Here is a 26,356-nt window from a genome sequence, read left to right on the forward strand (position 1 = left end):
ATCAGTGTAATTATGCGACATGTTTATCAGATGGAGCAAGTTTGAAAGAAAAGATAAAATGGAGAGCTTGTTCCCATTGCCTCCACTCTCTGCCAAACCGAAGTATTAGTTTATGCCCTTCTCTATGCTTTAAAAGACGCCACCATCACGCTTCGCCTTCTACGATCCAGATTGAGGTTTTCACAGTTGTAATATCTGCATGAAGTGAGGTAAGGCATGCCAACAGTGAGCAGGGAGCGGGACTGATTCACTTCCAGGTGCCCTGCGCTGCGGTCCAGTCACATTTCAACACGAACAGCTTTCGACCTGATAAATGCGCATGCGCACTTCGGATGACCCCTCCGGTTTCTGCGCGCAATGCCACGTTAGTAGCGGTAGACACAAAAATTCCAGCTGCAGCCCCAGCCTAAACAAGGAAACAGACCAAAACTTACACTGTTTTTCAGTTGAAGCATAGCCAGCCGTGTCTACGAATCGTTTTTTTCCTGTCAGGAGAGACACTAATCGGTAACGTTAACTATGCTGAAGTTTTTCCTACTCTGCACACTGGCTGTAGCCAGCAGGGCTGACATCCCTGAGGAGGAGGATGTCCTGGTGCTGAAGAAAAGTAACTTCGACGAGGCGCTGAAGGCTCACCCCAACATCCTTGTTGAATTCTGTAAGTGACATGAGCAAATATCTTTAATGTGGGTTTATAGGCCAGGTAGGCAGTTTGCGGCCACGACACCGGCTCACTGGCCAGTTAGCTCCGTTAACCTAGCTGTAAACTTTGCCACTTTGGACTGTTGCTACTGTTTTGCCAAGTTGCTCCTGTTAGTAAAGGTAACCACCAAGTTATCAGACTGCTCTGTCTCTGCTGCCCACACATTTAGCTCACTAATGCAGGCACAGTTCGCTAGCAGCTGTAGCTGTTCGCTAAATTAGCTTGCTGGAATATAGCATCAGTGTTGGACTCTGTAGCTTCAACAGGACCAAAGTTAATTTGCTTAGCTAGCGGCGGCGGGGCGACTAACTTGGTTAGCTAACAGGAGCCTGACTGGCGGCCTGTGCTGGGGTCCGTGTAAACCCAGTGAGCTCGCCTGCGGTGTGTACTAACCTGTGCCACAGCGAAATGAAGCAGCTATTGCTAAACTTCTGTTTATTGACGCTAATGTAAGCAGCTCTCTGCATCACTCCGGCCTTGTTTGTTGGTAACAACTTACTGTACTGCACTGGGAAACATTGTGTGTGCCGTGTCGTGTAAACGGTCAAGATCCTGCAATCATTTCGGTGCACTAAGCAGTGAAATACTCCTCACGTTGTGCACAAGGCTCAGTGTTAGTAACGTGTGCATGTAGATTCATGTGCAAAGAGTAATTCGGTTCATAAACAAGTTATAGCAGGACCATCGTCTAAGCTGCACACGTACATTACGTGTTCACCGTTTGTAGATAGCGTTAGCGAGTTAAGTTTCGATTGCCTGATGTGGTTTCTGTATTCACTGATTGTTAGGTTTCAGTTTTAGTGCTATTTGGTCCTCCACACATGTATTTCACGCAGGGCTGTATCGCCTTAAGTGTTCATGAAATGTAAAAATGGATACATCCTGTCCCACGGCCCTAATTATGAGTTTCTGTGGTTGTGATAACAGCGTCTGTGATGTGTCAGATTGTGTAGCCTTCAGGCCCATCCCGCGACACTTTTGTGATAGCTGCTGACCTGTTGAGAAGTTGGGTGACAAGTATGTGGACCAGTTACATTTGACCGAGAGGAGGCTGCTCCAATGAGCACCGCGGAGGAGGGCGGAATACTTTGTTTGGCCCACTTATGGCATTTCTTAACTGGGCGGGACATTGGGGGTGGTGGGGTTGTTGAGCTAGGTTGACGTGTACTTTACGTGTACTTCACAAAAGGTACTATGAACGTTACTATTGATTGCAACAGGGAAGTCTTGTTCTCCGTGAAATGTTGACGTGTTGCAATGGATGACCTTTTGAAAGAGAAGTAGACTATTTGAGAGTAATTACTGCTTAGTTGAAGGAAATTGCAAGAATGACTTAAAAATCAACAGCATTTCTCAGTCATTACATACATGTTATCTCTGCCATCCCCCCAAGAACCATGGTAGTTTTTGAAATTATGCCTCTTTTTGAAGCAACCTGATCACTGGGATATATATATATATAAACCTTTATGGAATGTGGAGGTTGCTGAATTAGTCCTATAAAAAAGTTCACAGTAACTTAAGCAAAAGCTGACTTTGTTGTTTTTTTTATGTTTTGTGTATTTACTTTGGTCTGCAACAGTATTATCAACTCCCCAGGTAATGTTTGCCCAAGCAACAATGAAACATACCACTGTTTATTGTGTTAACTGTATGTTATCCCTGCAGATGCCCCATGGTGTGGCCACTGCAAGGCCCTGGCCCCAGAATATGCCAAGGCTGCTGGCATGCTTAAGAATGAGGGTTCAGAGATCCGCCTGGCTAAGGTCGACGCCACAGAGGAGACAGAGTTGGCCCAGGAGTATGGTGTGCGGGGGTACCCCACCATCAAGTTCTTCAAGGGCGGTGAGAAGGAGTCACCCAAAGAGTACTCTGGTAAGGATGGCTGTGTGTTATCAGTACAGCTTTGCTCATATTGCACAGGCAACTTAAACGTTAGAGGTAGTAAATTATCACCAGCACAAGCCCAAATGTTAATTGATTGAGCATCTGTGTTTATGAGGCACATGCTGTTGTACTTAATTGTTCTTGTGTACTCTCACTCTATTGAGGTAAATACCATTGTACAACGTAATATCTGTTGAGTAATGGGCAAATTAAATTTTTGTAGAATTTCATACTTGAATAAAGTTTATTATGTAGTCTTTGTCCTAATGATTTAAGTCCTATGCCCATTTACAATGATATTCAGTCTGTCTCGTTTTTTGTGTTAACAGTGTCTATCTCAGTCAGGTATTTGTACATCTCAGTGTAAAGCATTATCAGGCTGCGCTAAGCACATCAGGGAATGAGAGATTTTATCAAATTAAGTGATGCAATCTTGTATGATCCTTGTTTTGGATAATATCCTAGGCCTAGGCCCTGATGACTTCCTTTATCCTGGTAATATGACTTGCATAGCAGCATAATGAGTAAGCTGGCCAGTGAGCTTGTCATTTACTCCCCATATGACTGTGACGAAATGTCAGGGTGGAAGGAGGCGGCTTCCTCGGCACGTTCTCCCCATGCTCTTGAGTCAGCCCAGCCAAGCTGTGCGATGTGAGTTTCTTCACGTTGCCTCTTTGCTGCTGGTCTGGGCCGGGCTCTGTTTCAAAAGGGAGGGAGGAGTTATGGGAAGGTATTTGTGGAAAGGATTGCCCTGACTCCTATCCAGCTTCCAGCACACTCTACTCTTTTCACCCACTCACTGACTGAGGGATTAAATCATTGCACTTACACTACCACAGCCACAATCACTTTGCCAACTGTTTTTCTGGTATCTTCCTTAGCAGTTCACTACGGAGTTGCAGCTGTGTTGCATCACTGGTTTGATCTAGCCTATAACTTGCAGGTCTATTATAAGTGTTATTTTGATAACAACAGTCTGACTTCTTGGGTAGGTGCATTTTGCTGCTGCACAAATAACAGGTGGTCATTTTTATAGAGAAGAATTTAATAAATTATGATGACACACATAGTATGGAGCCCAAAATGAAGAAATGGGCAAAAATGTTTCATACAAACACTGTTCCTAACTGACAGTGTTTTTTAAAAAAATGCAGAAGTGGTATTCGCTTGTGGGCCTGTTTCTAATCTCTATTTTTGTTGTAGACATACTGTAACACTCAAAATGTGCTTAACCTCTTCACACCAGTAGATTTATGAAGGGTGTCCCTGTGGCTCTGTTTTTAAGTTGACCACAGTAAAGCCAGTGCAAATTTACTTAAACATCGGTTCCCTGAGGGACTGTTTGAGCTGTGGTTAGCTCTACCTCCATGTGACTGCAAGTCAGGATTACGTGATTTGAAGCATGTTCAGGCACTTGTATCCTGCTGTCTTAACGTGTCGTGACTGATTGCGGATCACTTGTGTTTGTATATGGTTATAATCAATGTGGTTTAGCCCTAAACTGTGGACTTATGGAAAAATAACATGCTGTCTGTGAGTGCAAAAGTGTTTTAGCTGTTGTCTTTGTTTTTTGCAGCTGGCAGACAGGCAGATGACATCGTCAGCTGGCTGAAGAAGCGCACAGGACCGGCAGTCGCCACCCTGGCAGAGGTCACCCAGGCAGAGTCTCTGATTGCTGACAATGAGGTGGCAGTCATTGCGTTCTTTAAGGTGGGACACTTGCTTTCATAAATTTAATTTGTAACAATTTCAAATGTGTATCTAGTTTTTTGTGTAATACAGATGCCACTAATACAGGTCCATGGTTTTCTGTTTAACAATGTAGACGTCAAGTTTTGTGCTAAACCGTATCTCCACTACAGTAAACAGTGGCATCAGTTTCTCATTATGCTGTTGATTTCACTTTGGGCCCACAGGGCATGTCAGAGTCAGACTGCAGTTTAATGTTTATGCTCTGATGTTTGCAGTATGGTTTATTTTGAATGAATCTTCATGTCTTTTGACGTAGGACACCGAGTCTGCTGGTGCCAAGGCCTTTGAAAAAGCAGCTGAAGCTATCGATGACATTCCATTCGGCATGACCTCTGATGATGCTGTTTACTCCAAGTTTGAAGTGTCCAAGGATGGTGTTGTCCTCTTCAAGAAGGTGACTTGACTTTTTTTTGTTAACACAGACTAGTTCAACATTTCACAATTACTGACCAGTCTACATGTAAATCTGTAAAGAGTCCTATGAATTGACTATGGTGATAGGACTCGCAAGAGGATATTTCAAATTAGATGGCACTTCCTTGATCATGATTATTTTAACGAAATGACAAATAGATTAATAGTGACTTTAGCCCCCCCCCCCCATTATGATATGAGTAAAACACACATCCTTATCTGAATGTGGGCTTGTAAAATAGGCCAGTGAAGACAACCAGTCTCAGCCAGGTAATGTGATGCTGTAGACATACTTTGCCACAGTATCTGGTCTCTGTTGCTAACTCTGTGCCTTTAGACACTGACCTGTGACTGCCTTCAGTCCGATTACTACACGTACACTGCGTTTCATTTGTTGTTTTCATTTTCACTTGTTGACTTCCCCTTATCCCATGGTAATATGCAACAATATATCATGCAGAGGCCACTTGGCCATCAGAGGGGAAGTGAGTGGAAAATGAGCAGGAAATTAAACTGGAATGTACTTGCCCTTGTATGCACTCAGGCCACATTTTGTGGCTGTGTACATGTAGAAACACCTGCCAACTGGTGGTTTTCTGCTGATGATTGAGATGCGTTAGCATTTGGCCTACAATGATTTTTGGAATTTTTCTGTTTTTGTGCATAAATGTGCATAAATAATGTGTATTTATGATTATAATTTATGAATGTTTCACAAGGAGAAATTAATGTATGGAACAATAACTAGTTTGACCGATGAGTTGAATTTCCAAGGATATTTGTTGCAATGCGCTGTTTTTAATACAAACCTCTGGAGTGACCATTGTAGATTTGCTCCATGAGCTCTCCATCAATCAATCTCACAAACCTCACCAGAGTTTTTCAGACCAAAGGAGCAACAGTTATGATGGTGGTATGCATTCCGTCCAAGGGCAAGTGTCACAGGGAAGTCAATGAGTGCGATTAAAAACACTCTTGAAACACAGCTAGGGCCGTTCCCGACTCACAGTTTCCAGAGTTGACTTGGCGCACAGAGTGGCTGATGAGACTGGCTTCAGTATTGTCCTCAGCATTTCTCCAGTTAATCCAATTTATTGCACGTCTACCTGTTCTGAAGGGATATAAAAACATAATATTTGTCCATTACCTATTGCAATATATTCCCAGTACATTTAGAGAATAGAATGTGTCTTGTTTTATCATATTGTAATGCCCAGCCACTATATTAAAAAAAAAAACAAACAAAACGTGACTCTTCCACTCCACCTTCTGAATCAGCTGGGGAGGTCTAGTGTGTCTCGTCGACTTTCAGGGGGCAGTCCTGAATGTAGCATTAGCATTAGAGAAATACTGTGACTTGATAAACCAATAACTGAATGGCTAACAGCTGTTAGGTGTTGATACTCCCTTTAAGCCTTGTTTGCTACAGGCAGTGGATGAATGAATGGTGAGTGAATGCTGTCCCAATGCTGAACACTCTGGAGAAGGCAGAATAATTGTCATTAAGCAGGAATCTGCCATGTTTTTCATCGTATTAATATGCACACTGCCTGCAAACACAAACAGGACAGAACAGTTACAGTTAAAATACCTAAAGACAGGGAGCACACATGCTTCATAGGAACTCAGATGTGTGTCTGTGCAAATGACTTGTGTATCGATAAGATAAGTGTCTCACAAGAGGAAGCATAACAATATTTTGCGTTATCATGTATTGTCCCACCCGTACTCCTTACCTTCACGGCTCATTCAAATATAAATTAACTGAATTGATGTTAACCAATATAACTGATCACTAATCATTTAGGTTTTCTTATTGGCACAGCCATATCTTAATTCTTAAAGTTAGTCTCCTTTTTAAGTAAATATCTTTTGTAGAATACGTCTGGCAAACTGGGGAAGATCCAAGGCACACTGTTTGTTGAAAAAATACTTAAAGTCATTATTACAATGCTAAGTACAATTTTTTAAAAACCTGTCTGCTGACCAACGTCTTTCAGCTCCAAGAGCCTTCATCAGGTTGTATGTCATTAGGTAGCAACATAAATCAATAATCAAATGTTTAAGTTTGCTCATCATATTCTACACAAGATGTTGTTGTTTTTTTTTTAAAGGAGACAAACATATTTTCAGTATCCAAATAAAAGTTGCTTATCAAAAGTTATTTCCATGCTCATGCTTCTTCCCTAGTGAGTAATGGATGAGATTCCTTCATCTTGGCACCTAGGAGCAATGGTATCTCTCCTCCTCCCTCCACTGTTGTCTGGCCTGGGGTCCATGTTTGTAACTTCACCCTGATGCAGACACCTCTGACATGTTGGCTGCTTGCCCACAGTAAACCAAATGGTCCCAGAGCAAGGGCTTGTTTTTAATAAACAGCCGGTCCTCTTTCACTTGTTTATTACAATTGGGCTTTAGACTTTGAATTTCCCAGCCTTGATCAGTACCCACAAGGCTGGCAGTGTTCCCCCACCCACACATCCTCGTTTTTCCCAGTGTGTGCCAGTAAGAGCTGCCTGGCACCGCTTTGCCACTGCTATTCTTAACACCCAATAAAACTCCATTTGGTGTGTTGGCTCTTTCAGCTGGGGGTTACCGGGGATTTCAAGTGGCTTGTTTGGTAAATCTATGTTAAGTTTGGAGTTCACAGGCAGAATAGACAGGGCACCAACTGGATGGATAATATTTGACTTTTAGCCCCCACCTAAAATTTTCCATGTTTTTTCTTTACAGTTTGATGAGGGCCGTAATACCTTTGACGGAGAGCTGACGAAAGAAAACCTTCTGGCTTTCATCAAGGCCAACCAGCTGCCTCTGGTCATTGAGTTCACTGAGCAGGTAATGGCTGGGGCTGTGCACATCACTGTTACCCACTGCCCTACCACAGAAGAACAACTTGAGTGATTGCTTATTGCTCTGTGTTGTTCTTCCTAAAGGCGAAAATGCAGACGATACCTTGTGATTATGTCTTGTCATTAACTGATCACACCTGGGATGTTTGCCCTTTACAAGTTAAACTAAGGTGTTTTTCAATTTTCTGCAGACCGCTCCTAAAATATTTGGTGGAGAGATCAAGTCCCACATCCTCATGTTTGTGCCCAAAGCTGCTTCAGACTTCCAGGACAAAATGGACCAATTCAAGAAAGCTGCAGAGGGATTCAAGGGTCAGGTGGGTGGACTGTGTGATCAGATGTGTCATTATGAGGAGATAGCACTTGTCTGAGCCTCATCATACATGCTCAGGCTTTGTTCATCCAGGATATTATCAATCCAAATATTAATTACTTTGCTCCTCTCCAGATCCTGTTCATTTACATCGACAGTGACGTGGATGACAACCAGCGCATCCTTGAGTTCTTTGGCCTGAAGAAGGAGGAGTGCCCCGCCATCCGCCTCATCACCCTGGAGGATGAGATGACCAAGTACAAGCCCAGCACTGATGCCATAACTGCTGAGAGCATCACTGAATTCTGCACACTCTTCACTCAGGGCAAACTCAAGGTGAGGGTGTGAGTGTAAGCCACAGAGGTACTTTCATAGTGGTGTCTATTTTTGTGACAAACATTGAGTGTATGCATTTTTTTTTTTCTGCTGAAAAATGGGGGACTTACATGTCACCATGTTGGTCGGTTGGTCAGTAGTTAATTTGGGCCATGTCTCCAAATCTATTCGGTGGATTGTCATGAATTTGGTGACAACATTCATATTGCCTGGAGCACAAGATCTGTTCTTTTTGATGACTCTATGACCTTTCCTCTGGCACCAACAGCAGATGGAAGTTTTAATATCGGATGGGGCGTGTCTCAAATATATATGATTGCATCACCATGACATTTGGTGACAGCATTCAGGTTGGTTTGAGGATCAAGTTGGTGATGCTAGAGGGAAGGTCATAGGGTTACCACAATGGACTAGCAGGTTAGATTGTTACATTGCATGCTAATATCTCAAACTGTTTCATTGCCATGAAATTTGGTCAGAAGAAGCTAGAGGGTCAACTCAGGCTACTTCTGTGAGCATTTCTGCTTCATTTGACAGCCATAGTAGACAGAGACAGGAAAGGCAGGGCAGAGAGAGGGAATGACATGCAGCTAAGGGCCTGACGTCAGATTTGAACCCAGGATGCTGCGATCAGGACTCAGCCTTAACAAGTGGTACATGCTCTTATCTGGTGAGCTGCCGAGATGCATGGCAAAATAAAGGAATCCCAATTCTAGAGACCTGAAAATGAAAATGATGACTTTGGTTTTAACTGAGCAAGTGTTATTACACAGTTATATACAGATTTCTGTCAAGCAATTTGCAAGCAAAGAGTTTAATTTATATAATCTGTTTTTTCACAGCCCCATCTCATGAGCCAGGACATCCCTGAAGACTGGGACAAAAACCCTGTCAAGGTTCTGGTCGGCAAGAACTTTGAGGAGGTCGTCTTTGATCCCACTAAGAACGTTTTTGTGGAGTTTTGTAAGGACCTTCTCCTATCTTTGCAATACCGATACCATGTGCATTGTTCTTAGGATGATGCAGGCAACATACCTTAACAGTGTGGGCTAGAAGGGGTGGCGGGGGTGGCAGGGGTGGCAGAGTATAATTTTCAGCCACTCAAGTTTGAGATTTGGCATTCATTTCACTCTTCTTCAGCTGCCTAAGAGGCCCTCATTCTTGCCCTCTCAGCCAGCACCCCTCAAATTAAATTGTAATCAGATACTGAAAATATTGAGTTAAATATAGATGCTGGAAGATTTTGCTATAATGATCCACATCCATATTTGCACTATTTTTGGAAGAATTTTCCATGGCTGGGCCTTTAACACAGCTTATAGGTGGTTATGCACAGCAGAGTAGGCCCATTTTCCCCAAACAGGGGAGGGGGGAGAGTCAACTGGGACCAAGGGCATGAAGCTGAGGTTGCATGTGCCATGTCCTGTGCATGTTTGCCAGCTTCCAGCTATGGAAGTGCCCAGGCATGTGCACACCTGTCCGAAGCCTAACATCCAGACCGCATAAACTGGAGCTTAATTTAATGGGCTGCTGGAAAACTAATACGCCCTTCCTACTCCCTTCCATTGTATAAATTATGCTTCGTAATGGATAGGCCACTTTGTTTCCATTTCTGTGCATGTATCTAAGGGCATCAGAGTAAAAATAATAGAAAAGGCAGTCCGATAAATCTGTGACTAAACTAGTTGTAGAATGTTGTCGATGACATGACGTTGCAAACTCTAATAATCCATTCAAAAGCATCTTTGAGAAATCTTTAACGCACTGTTTCTAAAATAAAGTGGTGGACAGAATGAAATGAATTTGAATTTCCAGAAACTATTCCTGATTCACAAATGGTAGAATGCTTTGTGAGTTCACTAAAAAGTGGAAAAATTGTAGATGGAAACAAAATGCTTAATGCTCATCCTAAATTAGTCTGTTAAGAGCACAGTTTTATTACTTTGCCAGTCATTTAGAGTTCATTTAGAGGGCTGCTAAATTTGATATGACTGATTTCTCTACTGGCTATTTGAGGTCTCTATTGACTAAAGGTCTAAATGTCATTGTTCTCTTTTTTTTTTTGTGGTATTCCAGATGCACCTTGGTGTGGACACTGCAAGCAGCTAGCCCCCATCTGGGACAAGCTTGGCGAGAAATATAAAGATAGCGCTGACGTGATAGTGGCCAAGATGGACTCCACAGCCAATGAGATCGAGGCAGTTAAAGTTCATAGCTTCCCCACACTCAAGTTCTTCCCTGCAGGAGAGGAGCACAAGGTAATGCTCCACTACTGAGTCTTTGCCCACAAGTCCAACACTATATGTCCTGCTACCCTTCTTGACAAGAAGACATCGTATATTTGCAATGAATTACTTCTCTGAAGTGGGAAGCACTTCAGTTTGACACCTGACCCTTCATGGCAGTTTGATTAAGTTCCTTCATGGATAGTATCACATCATAAGGGCTCTTGGCTTTTTCAGTAAACACCCCCCATGTGCTGACAGTCCATCTATCCAGTCATCTGTCTCTCCATATCAGCTTTCCTTTATTATTCATTTTATGCTGTTGCAGTTGTGAGTTATAATGATCTGGGTTGTTATTTTGATCTGCTAAAATAATTGCCAAAGGGACCCTTAAGGCATCATCAGGGTCTCTTGATTTAGCAGCCCCAGCCATGAGGTGAAACCTGAGCCTGTTGACCTAGTGAGTTACCACCGTTACACTGGTGTTTCACCACGCCGTGGCTCTACAGAGTCCTGCTTGATGACTTCACTCACTTGTAAATCTGCTCAGCATAGACCTGCCTTCACCCCATAGTATTTCTTTTTTTGACCAGGCATTCTCATGCCATCCTTCATTTTTGTAGACTATTCTCTGCAAAGGCCATGGTGGCAGAGTTCAGCAGTCTTAAGAGGGTATGCACTGTAGTAAGTCTGGGGTTTAGCCCATGACCCTGGTTCAGTGAAGCATGCAAAACAACCAGGAGGCAGCTAAGAAAGGATACAACTGCAGTCATGGACATGGGGTGCTATTTGGCAGATTGTTACAACCTTATATTAAGAAACCAAGATTGAATGGCTTCAGTTTGAGACTAGAGCTTTGTCCTCAGACTGATCTCAAGGACAACCCCATTTTAACAATCACACCTCTGGCCTTTTTGCTATTTCACTGCTCGTACATCGCCTCTGGATAACTTAAAGGCATTATTTCATGAGAGCATCAAAGGTTATTGGCTTCATTAAAATGGCACATGTAGGGATCAAAGGCTAAATGACATTTTGTGTTTATGCTGTTGAAACACATGGGTTTACAGTTACATTGTTGACATTTTGCTAACTCTAAAGTCTGTGCAGTGTGTTACTCAAGGACACTTTGTCAAGATACTTTAGGTTATGTTTATCATGATATCAGTACATTGCCCAGCCCTATTGTCTTTTGCATTTTCCTCATATTAAAGGCTGCATTACAGCGGAGTAATTCTAAACTTATCAGACTGTCCCAGGGTGGTATAGTTGCCCCTAACTGCTCTTGGTTTACATCCACATTACTGATTGTCAGAGTCTCTCATGTATAAATAACCTATGAAAGCATTGTCATGTCTACAGTATTGTCAGAATGCAAAAATGCTGTCTTGTAGATTTATTAGAAATGGCATCTGCTCAACAGGTAATTGACTACAATGGGGAGAGAACACTGGAAGGCTTCACCAAGTTCCTGGAGAGTGGTGGCAAGGAGGGTGGTGCACCAGCAGGAGAGGACGATGATGAAGACATGGACCTGGATGTAAGATAATCTCTTTTCAGAGACAGAAATACACCTTATGAGAAGCAGTTTAAACATTTACATTTCTTGTGTACTCCATTCAAACTGCTCAGAAAAACAATGAGCCCAGAAGCTATGTTTCTTCAAAAAATGTTAGTTACTCAGGAAAAAAAGGCTCATTGTGCACAAACGTCTGAACTGGTCACTAAATTTAGCATAGTCTGGGTTTTGATAGCTGTGCTGATAATCTGAGGTTGCTTTGAGTCTGAACCCAATATGGGGCTTTCTTTTTTTTTAACATGTTGTTTTGTTGAATTTGAAGCATTTGGCCCAAGTTTGTTTTCACGGCATGAATCCTCCTGTTAGGCCACATTCAGACAGGATCAGGCATTGTTGCAAAAACGCAAGGAATCTCACTCATTTTAAATGTGGGTAGTTTGTTCTGGCTGTGGCAGCGCATGCCGTTGGGGGTCCCGCACAAAAAAGCAGCGGCATCCAGCAAAAAAGTTGAGGCAGAATCAACTTTTGCTGTAATGCAACCTGACATCAGGCTGTATCGGCCAGTCACATGGCCGATGGAACAGACCAAACGGGCAGACAGTCTGATGGGCCGTGACATACTTACACCTCTGCATACACTGCTCCTCATGCCAACATTTTTAAAACATTGAGCATGTGTTCATCATTTTTATAAAACTTAGAGTATTCCACATATACATGTAACTTGAATTATGTTAGTATCATGTCTAATGCCCTTTGCTCTATTAAGCTGCCTTTAATCATTTTTAAAATGAAAATCTGCAGTAAAAAAAAAAAAAAAAAACAGAATTCACAGGCATTGCAATGATCATCAGCAGTTCAATCAATATTAACAGCCAACAGGTGATAAACTTTGAAATTAAACCAAGACCCAGACATCCAGGTCTTTTTAATTTCAAGTCCTCAAAAGACCCTTTCTGGAGCAAGTTCATGGGCGGTGAATTAGAGGCTGGGTGTTCTCAAACTTTTAGACTAAAATTGTGTTTGGTACCAGTGGTTTCACCCAGAAAATGTACCTCATCTCAGGAAGATCTCTCCCTGTCAAAATGTCCACCAAGGCAGTTTAGTGAAAGAAGAGTGATTTTCATTTATTTTTATAGTCGTTTGCTTGTTTGTCATTTCAAATCTACAGTTTTGTTCAGTTTTCTTATGAAAATGTCCAAAAGAGTCCAAGTAGGCTGACCACATTTGGCTTGACTGTGTAGAAGTGTGTGTGCATGCACATTCCCTGTCTATGAGCTCCCAGTGACTTTTTGGAAGGATATTTAGCGTCACATCCAAAGCTACCAGAAATAGATGCACTGGACTAACTCCCATGAGGATTTTAACGTTGTAACCTTAGAATTGACCTGCTTTCTGTGGGGCCAGTGATCAGCAAAACCAGCTTTCCAGGCTCATGCTTTGAATGGACTTGAGAATAAACCCTGTTGTCAACAAAAAGCATGTCAGAACAATGCCTTTGTGAAACACATTCAAGGTGCAAAATTAGAATGCAGACAACAGAGGAAAAACTGGCCACCAAAATCCTTTTGTTTGTTTGTTTGTTTGTTTTTATTTTTAAATTTAGCACAAGCCCTTGAGCAGACTATACACACTGGTGTGGCGATTTTGGTAAAAATTGCAATACAAACACATCAGCCCATCTTTAAAGAAAGGTCTGAATTAAAGATGGAGAGCATGGATGTTGGGGTTTGACACCTTGCAGTATTTTAAGACCATTCCCTGCACCCAATACCGCCTGGCTGAAACTACCAGATTGGCTTAAACCAGCCTGCAGTCTTGGCCCCTCTCCCGACTAACACCCTTCTACTCCAAGCCACCACTATTGATGCCACACCCCCTTCTGAGAAGTCTAATTGCAGAACAGCCGACTGTTGTCCACTAATGCCCCTCGCAGCTGTCGCTGCTGTTTACTGGGCACTCCCTGGAGTACCAAGCCGCCAGATAAAAGTTGGCACGTGCAGTGCTGCAGTCAACACTAGCCCCCTCCTGTGTCATGGGAGGGTCAGACGCATCCGAGTGTCTGACCCACACGTGCTGGGCAGACACAAGGGAATGGCCTCACAAACGGAAGATGTCATCTATATGTAGTGTCTTGGTTATGATGCAGTATAGAATTCACATTCTGTCGACAGTGATGACTGATTTGATTTGCTCAGACCGCTTTAAAGCTAGACGTGACATACCCTCTTTATGATTGCCAGTATATAAATGGATGTAGTGGGCAAGTGTATCAAAATATTTTTAACATTTACGTTTAACAAACATTGTCCCAGTCACCTTAAATAAACACATTTCTCAATATATCCTACATTTAAAAAATAAATAAATAAACAAAAAAAACACACATTTGAGAATGCAGTCAACATTGAAGCATCATGTATCGCCCACATGCACTTGGCTAGAGTAACTCCCAGGACACTGTTAGCAGCTGTGTTTCACATTGAGTTAATTAATTATACTTCTAATACTCATCTACCACGTTTTGTTTATGCTTAAGTCAACAAGCCTCCCTGACAGATTTCAAAATCTCTGGCCTGCTGTATAATTCTGCCTTGATATATTAATGATGTTTCTTCTCTGCTCTCAAGGATATGGAGGAAGAGCAGGACCTGGAAGATCAGGATGAGGACTCTGATGGTGAAGATGGACACGACGAGTTGTAAGAGCTGGCAGGGGAGAGAGAGAGGAGAGACGAGTTCCACCCCTAACCCCCCAACCAGTCACCATCACCACCTTCACTTCCTTTGTGGACCTTCCCTGTCCTGTGAACATTATTACCCCCTTTAACTGCCTCTCAGTCAGCCGGCCAGCCAGCCAGCCAGCCAGCCAGTCAGTCCATCAATGGCATGGCAGGGCCTTTGGCCCGCCACATCTCCAACCTCATAACGTCTGGCCAGACCGGTCTCGTCCCACCTGGGGGAACTCAGTGGAACAGCACACCACCTCTATGGGAGACCTCAATGCCTTGTCAACCAAGGTCCACATCAACTGTTTGCCTTGTATATTGTAAACCAAATGTAAAAATGGCATTGAGATATCCAGTTTTCAAGCATTTTTTTTCCTGCAGTTACCTGTCGCGTTTGCCCCCCTCCCCACAAAAAAACCTGCCATTGTTTAATATGGGTATGAGCTAATTCAGTGATGTAACCTGTATTTGTAGGTAAGGGGGGGTTGCCAGTGTTCTTACCCCTCTGAGGACCAGAGTTTTGTGTGGTGGTTTTGAAAGGACTGATCTCTCAGGGGACATGGGGCCATCCTAGAGATACATGTTTATTTTGCAAAGTGCTCACTAAAATAAAGCCCACTGAGCATGTCCAGTGTAGCACCAAGGACACCCCCAAATGCAGCATTATGCATCTGTAGCTGAGACCTGTTTTTCTTGAAGGAGGGGGTGTGTGTCTACTTAGTTTTCATTGTTTTCATTCCCTTTCTATGCCATTTGTTTCTCTCAGTTCATCTAATTTCAGCACCGCTACTGACTATTTTCTTAAAAAAAGGAAAAAAAAAAAACGTTCACTTTTTTGGGGAAAAATCCTATTTTATTTAATTATATTATTTTCAGTATGATTTTTTTTTTGTTATTTAGGATTTGTCATTTTTATCTGATGTACCAGTATGCCCAGCTGAGTCTTGCTGGGGCAGAGATGGCCCTTGGACACACTCTCAGACCTGCGATGTTGTGGAGCAAGAAACAGTTCGGATGGGTTGCACTGCATTCTTGCCAGTCAGAGATTCATCATGGTTACTAAATTAGGCAGAGTTGTTACTTAAAGGGAGCTGTGTTCTTGCTGCGGTGGGGGGTGAGGGGTCGTGTTTGGTCTGAGAGACGTGTCCATTATGTCTGAAGAGGGGAGGGAACAGTTGAACAGCCCCGCCCCTCACCCTTACTGTACCTCCTGCATCCCTTTGGCTCTACCCAACACCCTTGTCCGCATGATGGTGTATATGTGCCTGTGCGCGTGTGTGTGTGTATGTGTATGTGGTAAACTGTGTGAGTGGTGCAAAGACTGCTGTGTGATGACTTGATTGACATGTCCCTCTTTTCTTGTAATTTGGGGACAAGGTTATGAATGTACTGTATGTTTGTCCTATTTTCTGTGATGTGTTTGGCAGGGAGGGGAGGGTTGAGTAGAGCAAGGTGATGGGTTTGCCAGCTGTACAGGGGTGGGGGAAAATTAACAAAGCATTCCATCATATCCAGTTTGATGTGGAAAAGTGAAATGGTGGCCAATAAACAAACTGTTTAAAAAAAAAAAAAGTACATTTTTGTTCAGCTATCTTGATTTGAGCTTCTACTTCAATTTATGGTGACGGTGAAACATGCAGTTTTGAATGCAGTTGTCTTCAAATGTGCTTTAGCAAGAAAAGGAATCTCTTAACTGTAATTTAATTAATTAGAAATTGTGATGCTATAAAAGCAATGGAAGAGTGATTATTTTAACACTGTTTTAATTCCACCACTTTTAATGTATTTGCCAATGTTCATGGCTGACATCAGAACAATTTAATGATGAACATAAACCAAAATATCTCTTCATTTCAGGGTCTTTAGGGCAAAATAATTTGAAATAGGGCTCTGCAGCTTAATGAAAGACAATTTAAGTGTCTGGAACATGAAGAAGTTGGAAACTCCCTGATTTAGAAAGCAGTAAATCAAGGCATTCACCATATTGAAGAAACATTCACGAATTTTTAAAAATGGCACTTCTTCCACAATAGTGCAGCAGCAGGACATTTAATCAGAATCCAAATGAATGTCTGAACATTTTTATTCAATCATGTCAGTTTTAAAGCAAGCTTACTAATTATGAATCAAAAGCAATTTAATCTCTGAAAATCACAATTCCATTTTGACACTTTGCACTAAGTGTACGGGTGTCAAACATCTTGAGCTTAGCCGTATTTGAATGCTGGAAGTGGTATTCCCCTCTGGCATCTTATTTGCTACCAGTCATAAATATGATGAAAACCATTAGGTCATATTGAAATGATCATTATTACTTACATCAGTGTCATACACGAATGAGGACATGACCACCTTTTTTACTCTTAGGTTCTTTACATCAGTGCATCAGTGTTTATTTTCAACAGCCTAGTAAAGGCACTGACATCTTCTGACAATAAACCATTTTTATGATCTCTTGAGTTTACTAGAAGGCCCCCACCCCCACATCCCCCACAGGTGGTATTTCACCACTAGCTGTAATGCTTCTTATGTGGGAATCATTTTGGTATCGGAGATGAAAACAGAGCCAGAGGTCACTTACTGTCATGGCTTGAGACATGAGCCGCCTAAGAGACGTGTGACAGGTTAGTGGGAGGGATATTACTAGAGGACCACTCATATTCCATTTCTAACCACCGGATCTGAGGTGTCCTGTCCTAAAATAGCTACCCAGAGAGTATATAGGGGTCTGCAGGAAGGCCCTGGCCCATCAGAGGATTAGACCCACTGTTGATGCACACTGGGACACTCCACAGCAAGAGGAAAACGCTGAGTGAGATTTTAAGAGAGCGCTCAAATATTTAACTTGAGACAATATTTTGCTTTGAAAAAGTGTTGAACAAAACTTAAACAGCACTTGAACATTGTAGGAGTGTTGCTGGAATTAGCCAGTTTTTCTGCAAGTACAAAGTCTACTTCTGACCATGATGAAGTACTATCAGTGCCCAGTGACCCAAACCATGGGAATCAAGGATTATTCTGAGGACTGCAGCGTCCCACTCACCTGCAAGAACTCTGCTTCCCTCAAGCCCATCCGCAATGTCCACTTCCCCAATGACATCGTCTTCCAGGACTATGTACGGCAGGGCGAGCTGGAGAGGATCGGTCGCTTCATCCGAGCCAGAAGAGTCAGCCTGGAGACCATCTACCTGTCTGGTGAGGTGCCATGAAATCATTTGACTAACCCTGATCTTCAAACATGTGAAATGCTTGTGCAGCTCATTAGTTTACACATTGATTATACCAGTGGCATGTTGCTTGACTAACACCAGGTCAAACCAAGGACATAACTGACCCCGTTCTAAACTCATGTATTTCTCATTGCCCTCTGATATGCAGGTATGGCTGCCATCCATGAGGCTGTCCTGACAGGAAACCTGGAGTGTGTGAAGCTGCTGGTCAAGTATGGAGCAGACATCCACCAAAGGGACGAGGAGGGATGGACCCCTCTCCATATGGCCTGCAGCGATGGCTTCCCAGATATTGCACGGTAAGAATCTACTCTGCGGAGTCGCTAAGTGTCGGCAGTATCTCTGTAAACACCCTTAGCTGCTGCTGACACCTCTGCTGTTAAGTCCCCTCCCATTGAAACCCATAGGAGGTAACTCACACTGCATGTTTACACTCTGGCAAGCACTTACATGGTAAACGCCCCAGTACAAGCATAGACACTGGCTAGACAGCCCCTCTACGCCACAGAGGTAAGAGAAGCTGGAGTATCTGCTGCATTCTTGTACCCCACTGACCTCCCTGACACTCAAGTATGGCAGAAACTCACATTAAGTCAGACAACATGGCCCGTTTCAGCATCTGATCTCTCGTGCACTAAGCGGGGTTACATTCTGTTTCTTTCAGCTACCTTCTGTCCCTGGGTGCTGACCATGAGCTTGAAAATGATTGTGGGGAGAAGCCGGCCGACCTCATCGAACCCGACAACAAGGAGCTGCTGGAACTGTTTGGGCTGGCCTGCAACGACTGAGATTACCCGCCCTTTAAAACCACAGACTAAAACCTGCTTCCCAGCAATGGACAGAAAACAGCAAGTCAATACGTTGTGATTGCAAGCTGCCTCAGCTCTGGAGGTCAAAGACTCAACACAGCAGTCTGGTGGAAGGAAGACTGACAGACTTGGTCGACTGTCTCTGCCTGACAGTTGAATGAACTGTTGCTGGCAGGGGCTCTCCCCTTTTCAATGCCTGACGGTGCAATTCTTTTTAAGAGGTTTTTGTATTGTTTTTTATACTAAATGAATGTAGCAGACCGGTTGGGTGAGTCTGTTTGACTGTATGACTGGATTTGGCATGTGTATGGAATTAGGAGGATTTGTAAGTGTTGTGAAATTTGAGACTGCTGTTGATGCTCAGCTCATTCGCACCCCTAGAGGAATCGTCACGATTTCATGCAAAGGTTAACAAATGATAGACTTGTGTTCAGTTTTTTTTTTTTAATTTCAGCACTACATATCTGCCAGTTGATCCAAGAAAGTCCAGGATTTTGTTGCGTTAATAGTTTGAGTGAATTGACTGTATTCTTTGTATATTTCCTGAACTTTTTATACTCATTTTTAAAATAAAGTTTGTTACAATGATGCCTTTCAACTTGTCAAATGTTTCACACATCCTTGTGCAATTTAATGTGAAGAAAACAAACAAACAAAAAAAAAACCTACAGAATTACAGCTGGTACAGGTTTTTTTTTTCCAGATTATGATTTTAGGTGACAGATGCAATATTAGATCATTAAAGATGGTGTTAGTTTCAGTTAAAGGCTGACAGTAATAGGTTGAGTGGCCAAATGTGCCAAGACAATCAAATAAAACCACACCTCCAAAACCCTTTTCAGCTGAAACGTGTCTCTCAGTTGCTGCTACTTGAGCAGGTCTTGAAAACCAATGTAGGGTATTCAGAAACCTGCGCTGGAATACGACGTAGTTAATCCCACCAAGAGGGATCGGGGATCAGACGAGCACAGTGAAATTCAAGTGATCTGCTTAAGTACCATTGTCATGGAAGCTTCTAGGGCAATCGATCAGGCTGAGCTACAAGCACGTCACCTGCAAAAACAATGCAAACCAGCAGCCACCTAATACAGGGAATCAGGATTTATTCAATCACAAACTGCATGTCAACAGAGCACAACAATGCTGAGCAAATGTGAGATCAAATGGAGGGGTGCGAAAACATTACAAATATGGTTATATACAACTGATACAAAAAGTGGCCGGTGCACGCGGCCCATCTGAGTCTTTGAAAGGCATAGAGCGGCGCTGTCTTCTGTCAGGTCATTCTTTGAACTTCCACTCCTGGCGGCACATGGGGCACTGCTGCTGGACCTGCTGGGAGTTCAGCCATTTGAGGATGCAGTGCATGTGGAAACAGTGGGAGCACTGGCCCCACACCAGCGGACAGTCGTCTCCTGGAACCTTGCCTGAAATGAAAGCATAGAAATTATAATTAGATGCAGCATAGTCACATGTTTGTTGTGTTTGACAGTGGTGGCTGGCACATCAGACACTGAGGGTGGATTGATCGATGACAGAGTTGCATCAGCCCAATATCTCATGAACCCACCTAGAAATACAGCAGATGCTTGCACTGTGCCTGTGTGTTAAAGCGACTACACTGCACACAAATGATGTGCTGGGTTACTTACAGTCAGGACAACAGCCATTGAATGACATCCTGCAGATCCCACAGTTTTCATCATTGGCCACCCACAACCAGGACGCCACTCCGTTCCACTGCTTGATTTTAACCTTCATTTCGGGTGTGCCTGGCAGAAAACACGTCCACATTAAACACAGCGGCTAATGTGGCTGGCAGGCTAGTGTTAACGGCGGAAAGCTGCTGTGACTCCTGTGCTAGCAGTTCACACAGATATCACATATTAGCCACAAGGGAACAAATGTCAGCAGTTCCCATGTAGGAATTTACCTTTAAATGTCCACCACGCGCTGAAGTCTGAGGGTCATTGCGACACTGAAATCATTTTCTCCCCAATTTGAAAACAGCTAACGTGAATTATGCAGAGGTGGATATTGCCGCCATCCAAGCCTAAGGTGTCGTCTTCTTCTTGTTTCGTTTGGCGGCAGACTAGACGCTCAAGCACGCCGCTGCTGCCCTCTACAGGCAGGTCTTAAAGTTGCATTGCACCGCCATCTGCTGCATGTTTTGGGTACTTATATCACCAACACTGAATTATCATTGTTTTCTTTTGCGGGGATTTATGTTCTTTGATTGAATGGACAGTTGCGGCCCTCAGGTCTGATTGGCTGAATCATATTCTAAGCTGTTTTGGCTTAATACAGGCAGATTTGGTAAATTAAAGCGAATGATGTAGCAGCTTAGGCAGGTAGAATCCTTAATGTTATCTTTCGAATCACTTCTTAAAATACATTTAATAGGATTAATTTTACATAATGTCTGTATTTTGTTACATTATTTTCACTATCATGTTATTGTTACACCTAAGTTCTCCCCCTTAGTCACGTGTATGGTGTCAAAACGCTATGTACAGTTTTATAAACAATACTACCATACTGTACTATAAACAGTAAGTACTAAACAATAAGCGGGAGAAGAACTTTGAAACCAAAAATCAACACTTGCACATTATAACATTATCCATACAAATAACATCTCAAACCCAATCAGAGACTGAAGTATAAACCTAAAGGAAAGAAAAACATCATTTCCACAATTTCCTTGGTGGTATGCAACCACATGCAATGTTAGTGGGGTTTTATTATTATTAATTTGAATTACAACAAACAAAAACAAACAAACAACAACAACAACAACAACAACAACAAAACTTACCTATAGCCTAATATAAAAGCCAATTCCTTCTCCTCGCTTCAAGACCATATATAATACAGGACTACGTCTCACGCGTTTAATCGATGATAAAATAACGAGTAGCGCGGCTGTATGCTCAGAACCATCCACGGTCTCTTGACGGGCGAGTATAATGTAATTACCATTTATTACTTAAATTTTTAAAATAAATATAAATCAAATATAAATATATTACCATATTTATTAGAAGATTTTTTTTCGGTAAGGACCAAACTTTTTCCGGTCCAAATTACTGACAAAATTACCACAGTCAAATGTTGCTGTAGCGGTAGAAACTTGAGCTAATGGAGACTACATTGGGTCAGAGGGCGACACACACAGCATTGTACAGCATTAAAAACTGTACAACATCTCTCGGGGTTATTGGACCTCGGAAGGTACAGTAGCCCCTCTCTAGTGAACAACTGAATCACTTGTATGATGCCACTGATAAACTATTTTTCATAGAATGACGACTTGTTCTTGTAAATAATACTACAGCTTTACAACAGTGGGTGGCGCTATAATCGAGCGCCTTCAAACGGAACTTGTATGAGAGTTGAATTCGTCACTTCCGCACGGTATTTATTGAACTTCCGCTCTCTGTTCCCTCGCCGCAGAGTCCTTCGAGCCGAGCAAACAAGTTGGTAGCGAGGTAGTACTCTCAGTTTTAGTTAGTATTATCCTTTAGAAACATAGGCGCCAACATGGCCGACAAGCTGAGCATGTCTCTGGATGACATTATCAAGATGAACAAGACGGGAGGCGGCGGCCGCGGTGGGCGAGGAGGCCGCGGCCGAGGGACGGCGTCGGCGGGCCGGGGTGGAAACGCGGGTCGGAGCCGACAGAGTTTCAGCAGAAACAACAGAGCCACGCCGTACACCAGGGTATGAAGGAGAGGCAGCTCACAGGGAGCGAGAAATGCTGTGAAAATATCACCGTCGAATGATTTGTAACCTGGTACCGTTCATGTTGCCCTGTCTGTTGTGGTCGCTCGGTGGAAGTGCAGCCCGTCGGCCCGGCGGCTTTGTGCCTGTTAGCTCCCGGCACCTACAAATTATTCAAAATATCCTCTTAAAAACACGATGCAGTTGATTTTGGCTGTAGCTACGTGCGTTCAGGGTTTTTCAGTGTGGTTCTTTGTGAAGAGATGCCGTGTGTGAAGTTGTCTGTGCCTCGTGTGGATCGTCAGTCCAAGAGAAACAGCACTTTTCTGGTTGTCCGAGCTGCACCCGTGGGCCACCTCCATACCGGTCCAGACGGGTTTCCACCTGATCCGTGAGCCCCAGACACGCCGACACAATCATCGGCTGGTTTTACATTCACTTGAGCCATCATTTCATTTCCTAATGGGACTGGTTGTGAACTTAAGTCGTAAACAAAATGGCGATTCTCAAAATGGTTGCAGGGTGCAAATGGCAATCCCTCACCGAATCTTTTTGTTCTTCAAGGACTTTGTTTTTCATCAGCTCAGCACTGAAGCACAATGGACTCTCTCACTGACCACTCTAGGAGACTCGATGGGTTTTTCCCCCTCGTCATTGGCAAAATGCATTGTTCTCCTCCATGTGGATGGACTATCCCTGTGGAAAAGCTGCTGCCCCTGGCCTGGAGCCCAAGTCTGTTTTCAGAGACAAGTCGCCATCCACCTCCCTCTTAACAACCTAGCAATCACATTAGGTTCTACTAAATGGTTATCTTTACCAGGTCTACTTAACCCATACTTGTTTTATTTCTAATCATTCTTCCTCAGCATCATTATTTTAATTTATTTCTGTTGTATAATCTTTGCATGTGAAATTATCTGCTGTATTGAGAGCTGCTGAGTATTCATGCTTCCATGTATAGTGGAGAGCTAAGTTTCTGCACACAAGTCTGTCCCATGTCAAGATTTGAGTCACAGGGGCAGCACCTTTAGTCGGCATCAGTGTTTTCTTTTTGTCGCTCCTTGCAGCCCAGGGTGTTACCAGACAAATGGCAGCATGACATGTATGAAGAGGGCTTTTCTGGACGCACAGGACGAGGGGGAGATGCAGGAGCCTCAAAACCTGCAGAATTTGGAGGCAAGCTGCTGGTTTCCAATCTTGACTTTGGTGTCTCCGATGCAGATATCAAGGTAATTCACGGCACCAAATGTCAGCTGTGTGTGTATTTTTTTCATATGCAGTTCTGAGTATTGTTCACATGGCTGACATTGCTGTGTGTTATTCTCCAGGAGCTGTTTGCAGAGTTTGGGACTTTGAAGAAAGCAACTGTGCACTATGACCGGTCCGGTCGGAGTCTGGGAACTGCAGATGTCCACTTCGAAGAGAAGGCAGACGCACTCAAAGCCCTGAATCAATATAATGGTGTCCCACTGGATGGTGAGGGTTTAGTTTTGCAAAATGGTAGTCATACCTTCAGGGTGCTTTGTCAGACTTGATTTATTTACTTAGCTGGTTCATTTTCTGTAGGCCGGCCCATGAAAATCCAGCAAGTAACTTCAGAGTTTGACACACAGAGGAGACCGTCCACGCAAAGGTGAGCTACTCTTCTTTTGTAGTAACTTCTTTTGTGTTGCCGTCCACGTAACAATTTCATATGCTTTCACATATGATAAGTAAAGTATTGATCCCTCTAGGATTTGCCATAGCAGTAAATATAACAGGATCTAGCAGGAAAAGGAAATGGAATGAAAGTGTTCAAATACAAGTTTACAAAAAACACAATAACAGGAATTAAACAGTTGTGGCTACTGAGGTTAACTTGGGTTGTAGGTAAGTAGACTTAAATGTGAGAGGTATTTAGATGCATCAGTTACTAACATTTTATGGCTTTCCTTTGTTTTTACATACAGATGTTAGTCCTCAGATGTGTCTTGTAACATTAGGGATGTTGTGAAGTACTGGTTTTGACGATAGCTGATACCATGTAAATAATAACCATATGGAATGGTTTTGCGCTCTCTCCACCTTCTTACACTCAATTTTTTATAGATATTGCAATAATAATGTTAATCATGAACTCTTTTGGTCATGGTAATCATGTAGTGAAAATCTGATATTGTGACAGCCCTTATCTATCAATCTACATTCATACATGTGTAACATTCCAAATAGAAGATCCTTTTTTCCCCTGTTTTTTGTAGCAGTTCAGGTAGAGGCTTTGACAGACAAAGGATTGGGCGGCCCAGGTTTGGAAGGGATGAAATGAAGCGAGGCGGAGGTGGCGGAGGTTTCAGGGGCCGGGGACGAGGTGGAAACAGACCTCAGCTGTCTGCACAAGAGCTGGATGCTCAGCTGGATGCGTACATTGCAAAGGTAAGGCACACGGCGGATCATGTTCATGTGTATTTTCATCATATTATGATGGGTTATGGATAATCTTTTCTCATGTCTCTCCTTTTTAAATTTCAGATGGACACCAGTTAAAGGCACTCACAAGGATCTATCTTCACTCGTTGCCACACTTTTTCCCTCTTCGTTGGATTAAAAAAACATTCTATATACCCTCCTGTATTTGTTTGAAGCCATCTTAATGTATGGACCTTTTTAAATCCCCAATTTTTAACATTTTTTTAAAAATAGTTTTTGTGATTTTGATTTTTTTTATGACAGTTGTATTATCTTTTCTATTTAGTTCACCAGCCTATGTGCTCTTTTCTGTGCGGAAAATTTCATTAAACCTTCAAACTTTCCTGAATGTTTAATTTGTATCATGGACAATTTTGACAGACTGCTTAATGTGAAGTGTACTGTATACAAATTAAATGTGCCTCAGATCTTTGTTTTACTAGCTGCTGTACAGCTGATTCAGTCAGACTATATTAAACAGTTCATTGATGGAATTTTCATATACTTTTGTACATAACAGGGACAACTATTAAATTCATTGTATTGTGAAATCTTTGTTATTCATTTAGAAACTTCTTTGTCAAGGACAGAGTGTGTGTGTGGTAAATCAATACTGGTGTTAAAACAGATGCTACAGATGGAAATTTTGTAGTAAAAGCCAAAAGAAAGTTTTTCTAAATGTGTGTATTTCCATAAATATTATTAATCAAGCTAATGCAGCTTCTGCCGGCCATTTGTACAGTGTCAAGGAAGGTAAGCCCAACTCTGTGAGGTGGAATGAGGTCGACCACCATTTACCTCATGTAAATTTCTGCTACACATTATGGTAAATGTCATGAAAGTAGGCCCAATGCTTCCAGGGAAAACACTGTAGTTTTGTTTTGATTGGTTGTTTGCTCTACATAGTACACCGATGCCACCACTGGACCAGCTTCTGAACATCACGGCCTTCTGCGAATCGTGGCAAGGTGTGTCACTCCACGTTTGAGCTTGCATTTTTTAATAATAGCGAACACCGAGAGAGTACAGTTTGCCAGACATTAAAGCAATTATCCAAAGAAACACAGTGACCAAATGATATCTCCGCATGGCTTTATATATATTCATAGATATTAGTAAAGTGGTGTCAGCCTGCATGCTACAGTATAATGACGCACGTCAGATGTCACTTTTTCTTTGTACATTTTTATTTCAAAATATGGACAGAGGTAAAATTGTCTACAAATAGATGAAGCATTAAGTTATTACACCATGAAGTCATGCAACACAGAAATACAGCAAAAAAAAAAAAAAAGCATACCTAACAAAAAAGTGATAATAAAAAAGCCTGTGTATTACAATAAATTCATTGAAAGACGTTGAAACTGTTGCATATTATTATTTTTGCGGGGGGTCGTTGACAGACATTGTTGCATTTCCT

General features: G+C 42.5%; 4 protein-coding genes across 6 annotated transcripts; 3 read left to right on the plus strand and 1 right to left on the minus strand.

Moving 5' to 3' along the window:
• The first annotated feature begins 327 nt into the window (after window positions 1–327).
• p4hb (prolyl 4-hydroxylase, beta polypeptide) lies at window positions 328–16,318 on the plus strand. The gene is made up of 11 exons (XM_030056887.1): window positions 328–658; window positions 2,372–2,578; window positions 4,167–4,300; window positions 4,599–4,736; window positions 7,490–7,594; window positions 7,800–7,925; window positions 8,057–8,257; window positions 9,100–9,220; window positions 10,334–10,515; window positions 11,906–12,022; window positions 14,632–16,318. Exons 1-11 carry the CDS (start codon window positions 520–522, stop codon window positions 14,704–14,706), a joined length of 1,545 nt encoding a protein of 514 aa, XP_029912747.1. The 5' UTR covers window positions 328–519; the 3' UTR covers window positions 14,707–16,318.
• A 1,377-nt stretch (window positions 16,319–17,695) lies between these two features.
• On the plus strand, window positions 17,696–18,747 carry ppp1r27b (protein phosphatase 1, regulatory subunit 27b). The gene is made up of 3 exons (XM_030061727.1): window positions 17,696–17,924; window positions 18,108–18,258; window positions 18,624–18,747. The coding sequence occupies exons 1-3, from the start codon at window positions 17,696–17,698 to the stop codon at window positions 18,745–18,747; spliced, it is 504 nt and encodes a 167-aa protein (XP_029917587.1).
• A 705-nt stretch (window positions 18,748–19,452) lies between these two features.
• anapc11 (APC11 anaphase promoting complex subunit 11 homolog (yeast)) lies at window positions 19,453–20,869 on the minus strand. The gene is made up of 3 exons (XM_030057296.1): window positions 20,702–20,869; window positions 20,421–20,540; window positions 19,453–20,195 (listed from the first exon to the last, which is right to left on the minus strand). Exons 2-3 carry the CDS (start codon window positions 20,527–20,529, stop codon window positions 20,050–20,052), a joined length of 255 nt encoding a protein of 84 aa, XP_029913156.1. The 5' UTR covers window positions 20,530–20,540; window positions 20,702–20,869; the 3' UTR covers window positions 19,453–20,049.
• A 1,330-nt stretch (window positions 20,870–22,199) lies between these two features.
• Window positions 22,200–25,487, plus strand: LOC115367030 (THO complex subunit 4-like). 3 transcript variants are annotated; one of them, XM_030062728.1, is made up of 6 exons: window positions 22,200–22,491; window positions 23,559–23,720; window positions 23,820–23,967; window positions 24,058–24,124; window positions 24,729–24,903; window positions 25,000–25,487. In XM_030062728.1, exons 1-6 carry the CDS (start codon window positions 22,312–22,314, stop codon window positions 25,012–25,014), a joined length of 747 nt encoding a protein of 248 aa, XP_029918588.1. In that variant the 5' UTR covers window positions 22,200–22,311; the 3' UTR covers window positions 25,015–25,487. The 3 variants fall into 3 exon arrangements, with proteins under 3 accessions (XP_029918588.1, XP_029918604.1, XP_029918597.1); XM_030062744.1 differs by having other exon boundaries at window positions 24,735–24,903; XM_030062737.1 differs by having other exon boundaries at window positions 22,201–22,491; window positions 24,732–24,903.
• The last annotated feature ends 869 nt before the right edge of the window (window positions 25,488–26,356 follow it).

The sequence above is a fragment of the Myripristis murdjan genome, chromosome 1 (assembly GCF_902150065.1).
Source record: "Myripristis murdjan chromosome 1, fMyrMur1.1, whole genome shotgun sequence".
In the NCBI taxonomy this organism is placed as follows: Eukaryota; Metazoa; Chordata; class Actinopteri; order Holocentriformes; family Holocentridae; genus Myripristis; species Myripristis murdjan.

Coding starts and splice junctions, on each gene's coding strand:
- LOC115367030 (XM_030062728.1), top strand. CDS start 22,312: ATGGCCGACAAGCTGAGCATGTCTCTGGATGACATTATCAAGATGAAC. Junction 22,492..23,558: donor GAGCCACGCCGTACACCAGG/GTATGAAGGAGA, acceptor CGCTCCTTGCAG/CCCAGGGTGTTACCAGACAA. Junction 23,968..24,057: donor TAATGGTGTCCCACTGGATG/GTGAGGGTTTAG, acceptor CATTTTCTGTAG/GCCGGCCCATGAAAATCCAG.
- ppp1r27b (XM_030061727.1), top strand. CDS start 17,696: ATGAAGTACTATCAGTGCCCAGTGACCCAAACCATGGGAATCAAGGAT. Junction 17,925..18,107: donor GGAGACCATCTACCTGTCTG/GTGAGGTGCCAT, acceptor TCTGATATGCAG/GTATGGCTGCCATCCATGAG. Junction 18,259..18,623: donor GGCTTCCCAGATATTGCACG/GTAAGAATCTAC, acceptor TGTTTCTTTCAG/CTACCTTCTGTCCCTGGGTG.
- anapc11 (XM_030057296.1), bottom strand. CDS start 20,529: ATGAAGGTTAAAATCAAGCAGTGGAACGGAGTGGCGTCCTGGTTGTGG. Junction 20,196..20,420: donor CAATGGCTGTTGTCCTGACT/GTAAGTAACCCA, acceptor CTTTCATTTCAG/GCAAGGTTCCAGGAGACGAC.
- p4hb (XM_030056887.1), top strand. CDS start 520: ATGCTGAAGTTTTTCCTACTCTGCACACTGGCTGTAGCCAGCAGGGCT. Junction 8,258..9,099: donor TCACTCAGGGCAAACTCAAG/GTGAGGGTGTGA, acceptor GTTTTTTCACAG/CCCCATCTCATGAGCCAGGA. Junction 10,516..11,905: donor CTGCAGGAGAGGAGCACAAG/GTAATGCTCCAC, acceptor TCTGCTCAACAG/GTAATTGACTACAATGGGGA.